At 40.1% G+C, this 16899-nt stretch overlaps 1 protein-coding gene across 1 annotated transcript; it reads right to left on the bottom strand.

The window, feature by feature from the left end:
- Positions 1-10159: 10159 nt before the first annotated feature.
- On the bottom strand, positions 10160-11730 carry LOC117751748 (lymphocyte antigen 75-like). The gene is made up of 3 exons (XM_034568629.1): positions 11595-11730; positions 11118-11492; positions 10160-11000 (listed from the first exon to the last, which is right to left on the bottom strand). The coding sequence occupies exons 1-3, from the start codon at positions 11629-11631 to the stop codon at positions 10615-10617; spliced, it is 798 nt and encodes a 265-aa protein (XP_034424520.1). The 5' UTR covers positions 11632-11730; the 3' UTR covers positions 10160-10614.
- Between the last annotated feature and the right edge of the window lie 5169 nt (positions 11731-16899).

The raw sequence follows: 16899 nt of genomic DNA, 5'->3' as shown, positions 1-16899 counted from the left end.
AATGGTGGATCCTGTATCGTGTTGGCATCTGATAATGGTAGTGAACCACGATCGAGGTGGCCGCTGATGGTGGATCCTGATGGCGGCAGTGGACAGTTTGTCTAGCACCTGGCTGATAAGGGCACAAGGTTTGTGGATATTTTATTTCTTATTGTGGTTAATATAGAGTGAATTTAAAACGTACTTTGGCAGTTTTGCTGAGTTTAAGGACAACTGAGTGAGCTGTGCTAACAAGATCACTGTGTGTGAGCTGTATTTGCCCTAATGCCAGCATGTAAACATGCCATTAGCATGCCCTGGCTTTGTTACACATGGGTAAAAATGGTCGCTCATTACCACGTGTGTGTGTGTAATTTTACATAATGAGACTGTGTATCATTCACAATATTCATTTTTCTGTTCTCCTTTACACTTGACATCTATTGCACTTCAGTCCGTCCTGGGAGAGGGATCCCTCACATGTGGCTCTCTCTGAGGTTTCTACCTTCTTTTTACCCTGTTAAAAGGGTTTTTTAGTAGTTTTTCCTTACTCTTGTTGAGGGTTAAGGGCAGAGGATGTCACACCTTGTTAATATGATTTGTGAATATGGGCTATACAAATATTTGAAGACAAACATGAAGGAGGGCCGACATTGTGTGTACTGTTTTGCAGCAACAAACTCTCTGGTTTACCTGTTAGGTCCCTGACAGTAAATATCAAACATGTTTGATTCAAGACCAGGGAGCCTCTACCTATACCTTTAATTGAAAAGATATAAAAACATAATTATATAAAAATATGAAATATTTGATGTTTACTTAAACTGTACCCATATGTATACTATTTCATGCACAGACATTTACTGTGCAATGTGCACTTATTCTAAAATAATGAATTGAATTCTTGAATTCAGGTCAGTGCAGCTTGTCTGCTGTGAGTGACAGAGACTATTGTGACAGACAGACACACCTCTGCTCACACAGACAGCAGGACAAGCAGTTTTAACTTTCCTTAACCGAGTTTGATTATTCAGATTTAACTTTACAATATCAACGTCATTTTGAAAATAATTTTTGTATAAGATGTATATAACATAATTCTGACTTGTCTAAACAACATCCTTGATTCTTTAGCTACTCAAAACTACAAAGACATATCACAATTCAAACTATTTTGTCATTCATGTGTGTGTTGTTTCTCATTAAAGATATCTACAATTCAATTCAAACTTTTATATTATATTATAATCTTTAATTCCAGTTTCAGATTTAATTCTGTCTGGTCATAATTCAAATGTATCATATCTACAACAAAATACTAAATAGTTGAAACTTAATATAAGGAATTTAGGCGGTTTTAAGATATCTTCAACTTGGATTGTGACTAGTCAGAATTAAATTGTAGATATCTGAAGCTGCAGATACAGGATGTATGTCATACATAGAGTAAAGTTGCTTTTCGAATACACTGCTGGAGAGGGTAAAATTGAAAGGGAAAACAGAAAAGGAAGAACCGCCAAAGACAACATCCTGCGTTTTTTAGAAGACATCCATAGGAACTTTTGACAGGGTGAGGCATAATGGACTCAAATACGGACTTCTGGATTCCAACTTCAATCTCCCAAAACCCACCCAGTCTGTCATCTCAAGCCTTCTCAACCACCACCCAATAAAAGTTTAAGTTGCCTCCACCATCTCAACATCTTTCATCCCCCCAATAAAGAGGCACAGTTTTAAGTCCCTGGCCACCATAAGCCAAAGTCTATCACAATCAATCACCAATCACATACGTGAACACACACACACCAATGTAAATTTCAAATGACACACTTTACACTAACAATGTGTGTTTCCTTTGTCCTTTCTCTTTCTCTTTCTCTCTCTCTCTCTCTCTCTCTCTCTCTCTCTCTCTCTCTCTCTCTCTCTCTCTCTCTCTCTCTCTCTCTCTCTCTCTCTCTCTCTCTCTCTCTTTTTCTCTTATGCCTATGGTAAAATCAGACCTCACGCCTACAAAAAAACACTCTTTCCTTGATCCACCAAAGGGCAATTATCGGTGTGGTGCATGCACCCAATGTAATTTTACATATAAGTGTACTACATACACCCATCCGATAACAGGTCAAACTATGAAAGTGAGAGGCACCATTTCTTGTTCTACAAAAAATGTGATTTACCTCATATCAAGTGCCCATGTGGTTTAGCATATGTAGGAAAAACACAAAGAGCTTTAAAAACAAGGATAGCAAAACGTAGAAGCTGCATCCAGACGCAGGACCAACGTAACCCAGTGGCAGTACATTTTGGAAAGGCAAACCACCCTGTGGCCTTTTCGGAGATGTGCTGGCATTGAACACGTTAAAGCTCCAAGAAGAGGGGGGATTTATATACCCTCGTACTAAAAAGAGAAAGCTTCTATATTTTCACTCTTGAGACCCTAGCTCCAAAAGTTCTGAACCAAAAATATGAAATTAAACATTTTCTCTAAAAAGCTATAAAAAGCGGCATTGCAAAATGTCATGCATATATGCACTGGTAAACGTCCATATGCATTTACATATTTTTTCAATGAATCTACTCTAAATTCTGAACTGATTGTATTAAAAATGCTTCAGACTTATTCTTTGCTTAGGATGATCTAGGCCTTTTTTGTACATAACCAATAGTTAACATATATTGCATAATTAGATGCTGATATGTTTGTATATGAGCAGACTATATGAATGATTTTTTTAAAGCTATGTGTGGATAATGTATTATAAAAAATCTTTTTTTAAATGTACAATGGAGTCTTGATGACACAAACACAAACACGTGCACACAGACACACTGGCTGTGAAGACAGGGCTCGCAGTTTTTTATATATGTGGTTATGACATCAAATCTGAGATGTTTTTTCCGCCCACGCCAGTCACACCTAAACACAATGACCTTAGCAACGGCTTTATCGTAAGTACTAAAAAAACCTTCGTCACGCATTCCAGGATCAGGTGAAGGGTGGAGAAAGAGTCCAACAGATTTAACAGAAAAGACAAAATGTTACAGATTAGAAAGACGTCTCAGATGTCAGGGGTCACCTGAGACTAAGAATCACACTCTCAGACAGGTTGCTACAGAACATGTGATCATTTTTGTTCTGTGACTTAAAGTTGAGTTACATCACAACTCAACCCTTCTGGTAAGTCAGATCTTATCAGGTCATCTAGAATGTTATTTATTCATACATTTCTAATATAAATCAGAATCATCTTTAACTATCAGTTTTTGAGTAAAAATAAAAATGACCTTTAAACTCAGTTGATATCTACGTGGTGACTTGACTCAAATAATAAAAAGATAATATCAACATGAGTCATCATGCATCATGTGTGTGTGTGTGTGTGTGTTTGTGTGTGTGTGTGTGCGCTCGCGTGCGTACTGACATACTGATACTGAGACAAGTGGAAACGCCACAAAAGATAATATTTTGCACTGGTTATCAATACAGTACATATCCCAACCTGGTGATGATACGCTTTGTGCTAACATTTCTATGAAGGACAAAGCTTTGAAAAATAAATTTTGACAATTATATTCAATTTTATTTGTATAGCACCAAATCACAACATACATTATCTCAATGCACTTTACATAGTAAGGTGAAGACCTTACAATATTATACAGGAAGAAACCTCTAGCATAACCAGAATCAATGTGGGCGGCCATTTGCTTTGACCGGTTAATTTCTGTATTTCTACAACTATTTATTGGGCTGGATTTAAAAATCGATTTTCAGTGTGTTTTCTGGCCCAATTCGCCTGCGACGACCGGAAAAAATAGAACAGACGCTGAAACCATCGCGGCAGATCGCGAGCCGGCCGTGGCTCCGCTGCGCTTTGCTGCCGATGTGAACAGACCAATTGATTAATCAATTGGGCTTGAGATCAATGTTGTTGATCACAAGAGTAAGATAACTATTCAGAACAAGTTTTTTATAAACTTCGGTGAATCAATGAACACAACACATGCAGTATTAAGATGTATTAAGGAAAATGCAGGTTTTCCTTAATACATTCAAATACAATTTTTACACAGTACATTGAGTACAATGTACTGTGTAAAAATTGTATTTGAATTTATTTGAATGTTACTTAAAACAAGGTTTGACTTCTTCTGACAAGAGTCAGTTATAAAAAACTTTTAACAGAGGAAAAAAACCCTCAGAGATAGCTGTTACTAACTGAGGGATCCCACTCCCAGGATGGACAGAAATGCAATAAATGGTTTGTGTAACAGAGAATTAAAAAAAATAACCAGATATTCTACATTCATGAGAGAAGACAGTGTCTAACATAAGAGAGGAGGAAAGAGACTTCCAATGTGTCAAATGTCCCCCGACAATTGACACATGTTAATTTACTAACATACCAAACAAAAGGGTCTGCTGAACAGTATGTGGCAGTGCAAGAGAATCTACAGAGCCGCCAAACAGGGCAACCAGTGCGTCAGGTTCAATCTGTATTGATGAGATATTCATTTCTTTGATGTGATAACGATTGAGAAGAGGAAGGAGAAGCTGGAAAGAGAAGCTCCGAGTGTCATGTGTCCCCCGACCTTCTAGACCTATAGCAGCATAACTAAGAGCAGGTCTAAGATAAGCCTGGACCGGCTCTAACTATAAGCTTTATCGTAAAGGAAGGTTTTAACTACTCTTAAACGTACAGATGGTGTCTGCCTCCCGAACTGAAAGTGGGAGATGATTCCACAGGAGAGGGGCTTGATAGCTGAAAGCTCTGGCCCCTACTCTACTTTTAGAGACTTTAGGGACGACAAGTAAGCCTGAATTCTGGGAGCGCAGTGCTTTAGTGGGTTGATAAGGTACTATCAGCTCTTATAATGGTGCCATATTATTAAGGGCCTTGAAGATGAGGAGGAGAATTTTAAATTCTATTCTAGATTTAACCGGAAGCCAGTGTAGCGAAGCTAATACTGGAGAAATGTGGTCTCTTTTCTTTGTTCTTGTCAGGACACGTGCTGCAGCATTTTGGACAAGCTGCAGAGTCTTTAACGACTTACTGCTGGAGCCTGATAATAAGGAATTACAATAATCCAGTCTGGATGTAACAAAGGCGTGGACTAGTTTTTCTGCATCTTTTTGAGAAAGGACATGTCTGATTTTTGAGATATTACGCAAGTGGAAAAAGGCGGTCCTAGAAATTTATTTTAAGTGAGAATTAAAGGACAAATCAGGATCGAAGATCACTCCCAAGTTTCTGACTGTTTCATTGGAAGCAAGGGCAATGTCGTCTAGCGCAGCTGTATCATTAGATAATGTATCTCTAAGGTGTTTAGGGCCAAGTATTAGAACCTCTGTTTCATCTGAGTTTAATAAGAGAAAACTGCGGGTCATCCAGGTTTTTATGTCCTTGAGACATGCTTGGAGTTTAGTTAATTGATTACATTGTTCAGGTTTTATTGACAAGTATAACTGGGTGTCATCCGCATAGCAGTGGAAATTTACCGAGTGTGTCCAGATAATGTTTCCTAGTGGAAGCATATATAATGAGAATAAAATTGGGCCGAGCACAAAGCCCTGTGGAACACCGTGGTTAACTTTGGTGCGCACAGATGACTCATCATTAATTTGCACGAATTGGAATCGATCTGAAAAATATGATTTAAACCAGTTCAGGGCGGTTCCTTTAATGCTAATTAACTGTTCTAGTCTCTGTAATAAAATGTGATGATTAATAGTGTTGAATGCTGCACTAAGATCTAACAGAACGAGGACAGACACAAATCCCTGATCTGAAGCTATTAGAAGGTCATTAGTGACTTTTGCCGAGGCTGTCTCCGTGCTGTGATGAGCTCTAAACCCTGACTGAAAGTCTTCATATACATAACTTTCCTGGAGAAACTCGCACAGCTGATTGGCTATAACTTTTTCAAGGACTGGAAGGGGAGAGTAGATATCGGTCTGTAATTGGCTAAAACCTCCGGGTCTAGGGTGGAGTTTTTGAGAAGGGGTTTGATTACAGCTAGTTTAAAGAGATTTCTATTCTTGATAGGGTATTAGTGCCAACTGAGGGCAGGAGATGGTTGATTTTATTTCTAATCGTTAAAGAAATTTATAAAGATATTGCTATTTAGGGATTGAGGAATACTGGGTTCGGTGGAGGTGTGACTCTCTGTCAGCCTGGCTACAGTGCTGAAGAGAAACCTGGGGTTGTTTTTATTTTCTTCTATTAGTGTGGAGTAGTAGGCAGCTCTTGCTTTGTGGAGGGCCTTCTTATAAACTTTAACACAATTTTTCCAGGCTAGGAGATATTCAACAGTGTTGCTGGAGCGCCACTTCCTTTCTAGTTTTCTTGACGCTTGTTTTAATTCATGTGTCTTGGAATTAAACCAGGGAGATAATTTACTATGTTTTACACGTTTCTTTTTTAGAGGCGCTATGGAGTCTAATGTTAATCGTAATGACTTTACAGAGCTATCGACGAGATGGTCAATCTCAGTGGAGCTAGGGTTTTTAAAGAATTTGTTGGTTATATCGACGGATAATACGGGTTTAAATGTAATTGGAATTATTTCCTTAAATGTAGCTACAGCACTATCAGGTAGACATCTAGAAAATGAGTTTTTTATTAGTGGCATATATTCTGATCATGAGAAATCTAAGGTTATTAAATTATGGTCTGATAGAATTGGATTACGCGGAAGTACCGTTAGATGTTCAATTTTGACACCGTATGATAATACAAGGTCAAGTGTGTGGTTACAACAATGAGTAGGTTGGTGTACACACTGACTGAAACCAATTGAGTCTAGTACTGAAATAAATGCTACGCTAAGGCTATCATTATTATCGTCAACATGAATATTAAAGTCACCAACAATAATAATTTTATCTGTCTTTTGGACTAGGTTTGATAAAAACCTCAGGGAATTCCGTTAAAAATTCAGAATAAAACCCCATGAGCACTGTAAACTACAGCAAATATGATTGGCTGTTGGTATTTCTTGGATGGGTGTGGAAGTCCAAGAACAAGACTTTCAAATGAGTTGTAGCTTAGTTTAGGTTTAGGATTAATTGATAGACTGGAGTTAAAAACAGCAGCAACTCCACCTCCTCGGCCAAATTCTCGGGGAACGTGTGTATTTACATAACTGGGGGGGGGAGTAGTTGTGCCTTTGCGCCCCACCAGTGGCACAACAGGTGGGGCGCGCGACCGGGAGGGGAAATGTGAGGCGGAACTAATGTTTTGACGTCCGCATCTCTTTAACGGTGGAACAGTAAACAAATCGTTCTTTCGCCGTAGCCAGGGGTCGCAACCCGCGGCTCTGCAGCGGCTCCTGTACAGTGTTGTGCATGTCGCGCATATTTTTCGCGAACAGTGAACTCACGTTCACGTTAATTTGTTAAATCATCATCGTATCAGGCCAGCATGAAATACCAGGAGCGGGAAATGTGTGTGTGTGTGTGTGTGTGTGTGTGTGTGTGTGTGTGTGTGTGTGCCCCCAGACAGCGCACAAACACACTCACAGGCCCCGGGGCTCCGCCCCCCCACACTCACAGGCCCCGGGGCTCCGCCCCCCCACACTCACAGGCCCCGGGGCTCCGCCCCCCCACACTCACAGGCCCCGGGGCTCCGCCCCCCCACACTCACAGGCCCCGGGGCTGGCAGCTGACAGTATGAGACCCAACAAATTAAGAAGACACTTAGAAACATTACACCCCAGTCACATGCATGTGTTCTTTTTGGTTGAGCTTTATCATCGTTGTAACAAAGTGATTATAATTTAATTTATTTTTTCTCTGTTTTTGAAAAAGTACAGACTGATGGAGGAATGTAGTGATAAATGTCACCAAAAGTACTTCAATTAAATTGAATTTAAGCAAAGTTATTGCACTATTCTTTGAAAAAAGTGGCAAATGTCACAAAAAGTTGTTTGAAAAAGGTTTTTTATTTGCACATCAGAAATTCCTGAAAGTAATGTGAATTTAATGTTCATGTGTATGTTATGTAAATACACATGTTAAACTTGGCCAATTTTGTCATAATTTTGTTTGGGCAGGGGAGCGGGTGGGGCATGACAGAAAAAGTTTGAGAACCACTGATTTAGGCTGACATATTCATCGGGATGCAGCCAGGTCTCAGTGAGGGACGATAAATCTATTTTTTGATCTGAGACTAGTTCATTAACTAAAATAACCTTTGATGATAACGATCTTATGTTTAAAAGACCACATTTAAAAGTTTTTGTTTCTTGAGTTGTTGCAGAGGTTGTGTTAATTTGTATTAGATTTTTGTGTAGAATTCTCCCTCTGTTATTGTTTGATTTACATAATTTAATGGAACGGTGGACAGACACAGTCTCTATGGGTTTGTGGTTGTGTGACTGATCCAGAGGGAGCGCAGAGAAGTGTTTAGCTCTTTGTATTCACTCATCTCCCTCAGGGTTATTTGATGTCATCAAACTCTGTATTACATCTGTCCTGGGTCTATGAAGGTGTTTCAGGGTGGATTTTGGAAACTTGCTGATTTCAGAATGTCTGCTTTCACAGCCGGGTCATTCAGGTCCAGAGGAGTCCTGCAGCTTCACTTCAAGAACGAGGAGAGAAAGAAGGTCTGTCTCCTCCGCCCCTCTCTCTCCTCTTTTCCACCCACCTCTCCGCCCTTCCACCATTTTTCTCCGCTCACCCAACCGGTCGAGGCAGATGTTGCCCACACTCAGTCTGGTTCTAGAGGTTTCTTCCAGTTAATGAGGGAGTTTTTTTTCTCCACAGTCGTCAGTGCTGCTCATAGTGGGAGCTATTGGGTTTAGCTACAATGTTATAAGGTCTCAGTCTTCCTTTGTAAAATGCCAAGAGATAATATAAAGTTAAATTCAATTTAATTATATTTGTATAGGTCCATATCACAGCATACATTATCTGGAGGCTCTTTACATAGTGAGGACATGTTGTGATTTGACGCAATACAAATACAAATAAATTGAATTGAATTGAATTTGAATTGAATTAGAAATAGAACGTGAAATAGGGCGTTTGGCAACAATTCAGTTCATTTCTGAGGGAAATGATTCATGGGTCTTGATGAAAAACAGACATGTTTAGGGGACTGATATTTATGAATGTGTGCAATTTGGTGCAGTTTAGTTCAATTTATGGGGACAGATAGGCCTTGGTGGAGGTTTGCACTCTACTGAGTGTCATTGTAGTGTTCACAAGCTGGACAGAGTGGCCATCCTGTTTACTTTGACCTCTGCATCTTGCAGGGCCAATATTTGTTTCCTTTGCTCAGTGTTGCATCTTGAAGACTAACCTCTGCAGCCCTGCTGCCTCTCTGGCTTGGCCTTTGTGTACTGTGGGGCTTTGACCTGGTTGGTATGAAAATAGTGTGCATTTGTAAATTGTGCATTTGTCAAATACCGGCTTGTGGGATGTATCGTCTCTTTGCAAGGTGTCTAAAAGAGTTGCCCCTTCATATGGAAAATGTTTTAGAGATAATCTAGATACAACAGAGGATGCTCGGTTACGTTGTAACCTTGGTTCTCTGAGTGAAGAGACTTTCTCTCCCACTCTAAGGCCTCTCTGAGACATGTGTCAATCAAACTATCAATGGATATCACGGCAAAACAGGTGTTTTATAGGTGAACTGCAGGGCGTGGCCGGGCAAGCTGGTGTATATAAAAGAAATGTCTACACACCTTGAGAGCAGGGGGATCATTCCCCATACATATAGAATATGTAATAGAGTGGAGAGGTAGTCTCTTCACTCAGAGAACCAACACTACAATATAACCAAGTGTTCTGTTTACTTTATGTTTCTGTACCTCAGGTGTTTTCTAATGAGCAGTGAAACATTATTGTTACATAGATTTTTTTATTGTATTCATTTCCAAAGCAATCCAACATTATCATTTTAATTTTAATGATTAAATAAATAGCCTGCCCCTTGCAAATATGATGATCAATACTGCCGTGGCCAATTGATTTGTCCATTATGACCTCATGTCACGGTTTACCAAGAAGGAAAATGTCCATTAAAAGTTAGAATTAGCTGGTCATGTTTGTAGATACAAGGAATTTGGTAACATGTAGCGACCTCTGCTGGTCACTATATTTAATGAAGCTAATAATGTGTGCTGCTTATATCAAAAAGAAAATAGAAGAACATATAAGTCATTTATTTATGTTGCATATACATATATTTATTGATGCATTTATTAATTGACACATTTTTTCTCTATCTACTTAATCTTACCAATCTATTTTCTATAAGACAGGGGTTTCCATAAAACCAAAACCAGTGAATTTGAAAGTTTTTTTGGTAATTTTGATTTTAAATCTGACAAAAATAACTGCTGAGATCTAAGAGCTGAAATCTCAGTCACTAGGAGAATTAGTGAAGGAGTCTGAAACCAGACAGAGTCAGAATGTTCCAAAGTGTCAGTTTGTCTTGAAGAACCATCACAGAGCAGATTAATGACGTGATAACATACAAGTACATCACAAGACATTTCTAGTTTCTCTCACTGTAAAGAAACAATAGACAGAACAAACATCATCCAAATATTCATGAATGCATTAATGTTATAAGAATCACTATTGAGACAATAACTGTTTTTCTAATGTCAGGATGTGTTCTCTCTCTTTCACTCAAGGAAGCACCATCCACGCATGCTGTAGCAGACAAATGGTTTTCTTTCTTCACAGGAAAATAACCTCCAGTTTCCTCCCTTCTCCAAATCTGCAACACCACATACGACTTTCATCGAGCCAAGTTCGTGTTTACCCTGATACCAGGAGCTGAATGAGTAGTTACTCCCGTCGGACCAGTAAATCTGAGGATCTCTGTACAAACCGATCCATGCCCATCTGAGAGGTTTTATCAAGTTCTTTATATTGTTCTTTATCTTGTCTCTGTCAACGTCGTTCCTCACAGTGACCAGATCTGTGTAGTGTTCTCTGCAGTGCCTCTGAGCCTCAGTCCAATTCTTTTCTATATCCACCAGCACAAAGTCAGAATCCTCTAATGTTCCTGCAGTTAAGTTTGAGAACAAAAGAAGAGGGATTGTTGAGATCACACAATGGTTTTCAAAATCATATCTTATACATTATGTTGTGTAGTAAAGATCAATATAAAGCACATCATTACCATTGTAGCAGACAAATGGATTCTGTTTATTGCAGTGATCATCAAACCATTTTCCATGTTCATCCATGGCCACACAGAGCTCATTGGCTTCATGATTGTTTGGGTCAGTAGGACCCCACTTCCTATATTCAGCTCCACTCTGGTTGAACCCATCTGACCACTTCCAGTCAATATGACTGTACAGGCCAATCCAAACCTCAGAGCTTTTACCAGCAGCGGAAACTGTGTCTTTAAGTTTCTTCATTTCTTCAGTGTTTTCAATAGTGGCCAGGTCTGTGTACGTCTCTCTGCAGTAGCTCTGAGCTTCAGTCCAATTCATTCTATCAGACACAAAGTGGTACTGATGGAGGAGGCATGTGGAGAAGGTGAGGCACCCTGAGGATGAAACCAGTTATTTTTGTTATGTATGAGGACTCAAATGAATCTCTATATTCAGATTTCCTGTTAAACATCATACAAACAGTGAAATTCACTGACCTGAGAGACACAAGACACCAATGAAGATCCCTTCCATCCTGATGCTGCTCTGTGGACTGTCTGTGCCAGTGTTCACCACTAACACCAAACTGAACTAGTTCTAGTGCAGCTTTAGGGAAATGTAACACCAGCTCCTCCTCTTCTACTGAAAATACTCAGTGTTCTGTTGAACTCTTTATGCAAAAAGGCAAAGATGCAAACAACATCTAATTCCATCCAATATGTAGATCAGATGAAAATAAGGATGAAGAGAGAAGAAAAAGAAATGATGATGATGAGTATTATTATTATCATTATTAATAATAATAATAATAATTGTATTATTATTATTATTATTATTATTACACTGCTATCATCTATAAATTGTTTTCATTATAACAACCATTCTGAAAATGTAACCCCACTGGATATTGAAGCCTGCCTTCAGGTATCCAGTGTTCATCTTTACAACATGGATGTGTTCATGGAGACACAATTTGCACCACATGTCTCAGATCCAGTCCTTCTAGGCCCGAGCACCAACTCAGCTCCAGCATGTTGTGTGTTTCCTGATCTCAACCAAAAACAGCAGCTCTACAGCAGGAAGAATTATTCGACATCCTAAAATAATTCAGAGGAGTCAACATGATCTGGCTGCTTTGCATTGTAAATCCTCTCTGGCAGGAGTTCTTTGTATTCACTCATCTCCCTCAGGGTTATTTGATGTCATCAAACTCTGTATTATATCTGTCCTGGGTCTATGAATGTGTTTCAGGGTGGATTTTGGAAACTTGCTGATTTCAGAATGTCTGCTTTCACAGCAGGGTCATTCAGGTCCAGAGGAGTCCTGCAGCTTCACTTCAAGAACGAGGAGAGAAGGAAAACACAAGTTTACAGTGGTACTAGCTTTGTGAAGAAGTACTTGGATCTTTTATTCACAACACAGTGAGGAACCTCTGGTCTCCAGGCTGCTTGTTGTCCACAAGACAGTTTGATCAGGCCTGTCAGACAATTCACAAAACCAAGCAACTCAGAAATAAACTTTCACCCTGTGGTTGTTTGTCACCTTCAACCTCTGCAGTTTATTTCTGCATACATTTTTTTTCTGGACTCATATGAGGTCACCCTGACCTTTGACCACTGAAATCTAATCTGTTCATCTGTGAGTCTATGGCTAGGATTTAAATAAGTAAAAAATTGAAATCACAGGCTGACTAACTTGTGTTAAATTCATCACAGCAACTGATATGTGACTCAGTAGTGTGTATGGCCTCTGCTTGCGTTTTATGCACTCCCGACAATGTCTGGGCATGCTCCTGATGAGTCGGCAGATGGTGTCCTGGGTGATCTCCTTCCAGACCTGGATCAGGGCATCAGAGAGCTCCTGGTCAGTTTGTGGCGGTACTTGGCGGCGTCGGATGCACTGATGCATCACGTCCCACAGGTGCTCAATTGGATTTTAGTCAGGGGAACATGAGGGCCAGTCAGCATCAAAGCCTTCATCATCCAGGAACTGGCTAAACACTCTGGCAACATGAGGCCGGGCATTGTCCTGCACCAGGAGGAACTCAGGGTCCACTTAACCAGTGTAAACTCTGACAATCGCCCTGAGGATTTAATCCCAGTACCAGCAGTCAGGGTACTGTTGGCTATGACATGGAGGTCTGTGCGAAACCTCCAAGGATATGCCTCCCCAGACCATCACTGACCCACTGCTTAACCGGTCATGCTGGATGATGTTACAGGCAGCATAACGTAAGTGTCAGCCTGTTCTCATCTGTGAAGAGAACGGGGCGCCAGTGGCGGACCTGCCAATCCAGGTGTTCTCTGGCTAATGCCAATCGAGCAGCTGGGCTGTGAGCACAGGTCCCACTAGAGCAGTGGTTCTCAACCTTTTTTCAGTGATGTACCCCCTGTGAAATATTTTTTCAGCCAAGTACCCCCGAACCAGCGCAAAGTATTTTTGGTTGAAAAAAAGATGTAATACACAGTGCTGTGCCATCAGTGTCTGATTTATTAAACACTTATATTTTATTGAATATTTATTAAAAAACAATTTTTAAAGGATTTTTGAATGGATGCTAATTTTAAATATATATTTTTTTAAATCTCACGTACCCCCTGGAGTACCTTCACGTAACCCCAGGGTACTAGTACCCCCATTTGAGAACCACTGCACTAGAGGATGTTAGGCCCTCATGCCAACTTCATCAAGTCTGTTTCGGACAGTTTGGTCAGAAATATGCTCACCAGTAGCCTGCTGGATGTCATTTTGTAGGGCTCTGGCACTTCTCCTCCTTTTCCTCCTTGCGCAAAGGAGCTGCTGGGTTGATGCCCTTTTACGGCCCTGTTGAGCTCTCCTCTTGTAATGGCCGGTCTCCTGGTAGCTCCTCCATGCTCTTGGGACTGTGCTGGGAGACACAGCAAACTTCCTATGACTGCACGTAGGGATATGCCTTCCTGGAGGAGCTGGACTACCTGTGCAATCTGATTGGGCTGCCTCATACCACCAGTGGTGACAAGGACACTAGCAGAACACAAAAATAGAGAAGAATCAGTCAGGAAGGATAAGGAGAGAGCAATTGTCTGTGGCCATCACATGAAAAACCATTCCCTTTTTGGGGGTTGTCTTGCTTTTGCCTTGGGCCTCTCGCTTTTGTGAAATTGATTCACAATAACTTGTGATCCTAAATGGACTTGGTGTTTTACTGTGACGATTAAAGGGATAGTTATCCAAAAATGTATATGTACTCATTATCTACTCACCCCTATGCCGATGGAGGGGTGGTGAAGTGTTTGACTTCACAAAACACTTCTGGAGTCTCAGGGGGTAAACTTTGTTAGAGCAGAATCCAGTACCATTGAAGTCAATGGTGAGTCCTTCTTCAGACGTAATAAAACAATATTAACCATAACAAGCCTCCATACTGCTCCTGTGGTGTCATTCAAGTGTCTGGAAGCCCCGTCATTCATATTCGACTCGAAACAGCATCATTTACATCAAGTTTTAAGCCGAAATGTCTGCTGATATCTTCAGACGAGGTGCATTCAGGAACTGTCGGAAGATATCAGCAGACATTTCGGCCTTGAAAAGGTCGTAGCCAATCAGCTGTGTGAGTTTCTCCAGGAAAGTAATGTATATGAAGACTTTCAGTCAGGGTTTAGAGCTAATCACAGCACAGAGACAGCCTTGGCAAAAGTCACTAAGGACCTTCTAATAGCTTCAGATCAAGGGTTTGTGTCTGTCCTTGTTCCGTTAGATCTTAGCGCAGCATTCTTTGTAGTTTTTCCTTCCTCAGGGCAGAGGATATCACACCTTGTTAAAGCCCTGTGAGACAAATTGTGATTTGTGAATATGGGCTATACAAATAAAATTTGATTGATTAATACCAGGTCTGAACAGGGTCCCTTACTTGTAGTACTAGTAGTCAAAAACTCTCAATTGTGTTGTTTTTGCCAAGCAATGGGAAATCTACAATAGGGTCAGGAAGTATCCATGCTGCTACCAGCAACTTGATTGATAATCTAATAATATGTTGATTGTTACTTGATTATTAATTGATTTTTAAAAAAGGCACATTTTACCTTTCCAGCTGTTTATTTACCTGTCCTCTTGTAGAATCCTCTTTCTTTATTACAGATATAATTTCCTTAATTATTATGTCAATTAACAGTTTCAGCTCATTTAAATCTGACTAGTCATAATTCATGTTGATATCTGGAATTCAATATAAAATTGTAGATACAAATGAATTTAAATTATGACTAGTTAGTTGTAGATATCTAACTTGGAATTAAAGATAAGAATATTAATAATAGATATCTATAATGAGAAACCCCTCACCCATGAATGGCAAAAGTAGCTTGAATGTCACTAGTCAAAGTGTAATTACAGATGTCGACAATTGACCACTCAACACCAGCACAGAAACTCCTCCGCCACTAGCATTTCAGCGGTGTGATTGCAGTGCGACTCACACACACCTACGCACAACTATGAATGCTTGGCCCCGTGCATAGGCTACGTGCATACAGTGTAGCTTCAACACAAAGCATGAATTGGGCTTAACACTGAAGGGGAGTAGGAACATAAGGCCTGACTGGGAAACTCATACAGCCTTTCTTTATTGTATCTGGCAGTATCAAGTACTGAAACTCTAGACACTGACAAACCTTTTTATTTTTTTCGATCCTCTTGAATAGGAATGTCAGTTATAACTCTCAGAGTAATTTCATTCTCACCCAGAACTTGACTGTGAGATACCACTTTTTCTTTTTTACTTTCAATGTGTAACACTATTTTTCTGTTCTTCAGTTCTTCGTTTTACCAACAGGTTGCCATTTGGACAATCTTGATCATTTGCATTTCTCCTAGCTTCTTGCTTAGAATCCGAGACACCATAATCTGATTCAAACTCACCTGCTCATGTTCTTTTCTGAATTTAGGTATGATTTTGAATTCCTCCCTCCCGGGCCACACAAAAATGAATTCTGGGATATCAGGAATAAATTCATAATTTTAATGAGTTGTAGCTTAGTTTAGGTTTAGGATTAATTGATAGACTGGAGTTAAAAACAGCAGCAACTCCACCTCCTCGGCCAAATTCTCGGGGAACGTGTGAATTTACATGACTGGGGGGGGTAGATTCATTTAGGCTGACATATTCATCGGAATGCAGCCAGGTCTCAGTGAGGGACGATAAATCTATTTTTTGATCTGAGACTAGTTCATTAACTAAAATAACCTTTGATGATAATGATCTTATGTTTAAAAGACCACATTTAAAAGTTTTTTGTTTCTTGAGTTGTTGCAGAGGTTGTGTTAATTTGTATTCGATTTTTGTGTAGAATTCTCCCTCTGTTATTCTTTGATTTACATAATTTAATGGGACGGTGGACAGACACAGTCTCTATGGGGTTGTGGTTGTGTGACTGATCCAGAGGGAGCGCAGAGAAGTGTTTAGCTCTTTGTATTCACTCATCTCCCTCAGGGTTATTTGATGTCATCAAACTCTGTATTATATCTGTCCTGGGTCTATGAAGGTGTTTCAGGGTGGATTTTGGAAACTTTCTGATTTCAGAATGTCTGCTTTCACAGCCGGGTCATTCAGGTCCAGAGGAGTCCTGCAGCTTCACTTCAAGAACGAGGAGAAAACGAAGGTCAGTCTCTCTCCGCCGTCTCCTCCGCCCCTCTCTCTCCTCTTTTCCACCCACCTCTCCGCCCTTCCACCATTTTCCTCCTCTCACCCAACCGGTCGAGGCAGATGTTGCCCACACTCAGTCTGGTTCTAGAGGTTTCTTCCAGTTAATGAGGGAGTTTTTTTTC

This window comes from Hippoglossus hippoglossus, chromosome 18 (assembly GCF_009819705.1).
Source record: "Hippoglossus hippoglossus isolate fHipHip1 chromosome 18, fHipHip1.pri, whole genome shotgun sequence".
In the NCBI taxonomy this organism is placed as follows: Eukaryota; Metazoa; Chordata; class Actinopteri; order Pleuronectiformes; family Pleuronectidae; genus Hippoglossus; species Hippoglossus hippoglossus.
The sequence above is the reverse complement of the archived record's forward strand: the minus strand, read 5'-3'. Positions and strand labels throughout refer to the sequence as shown.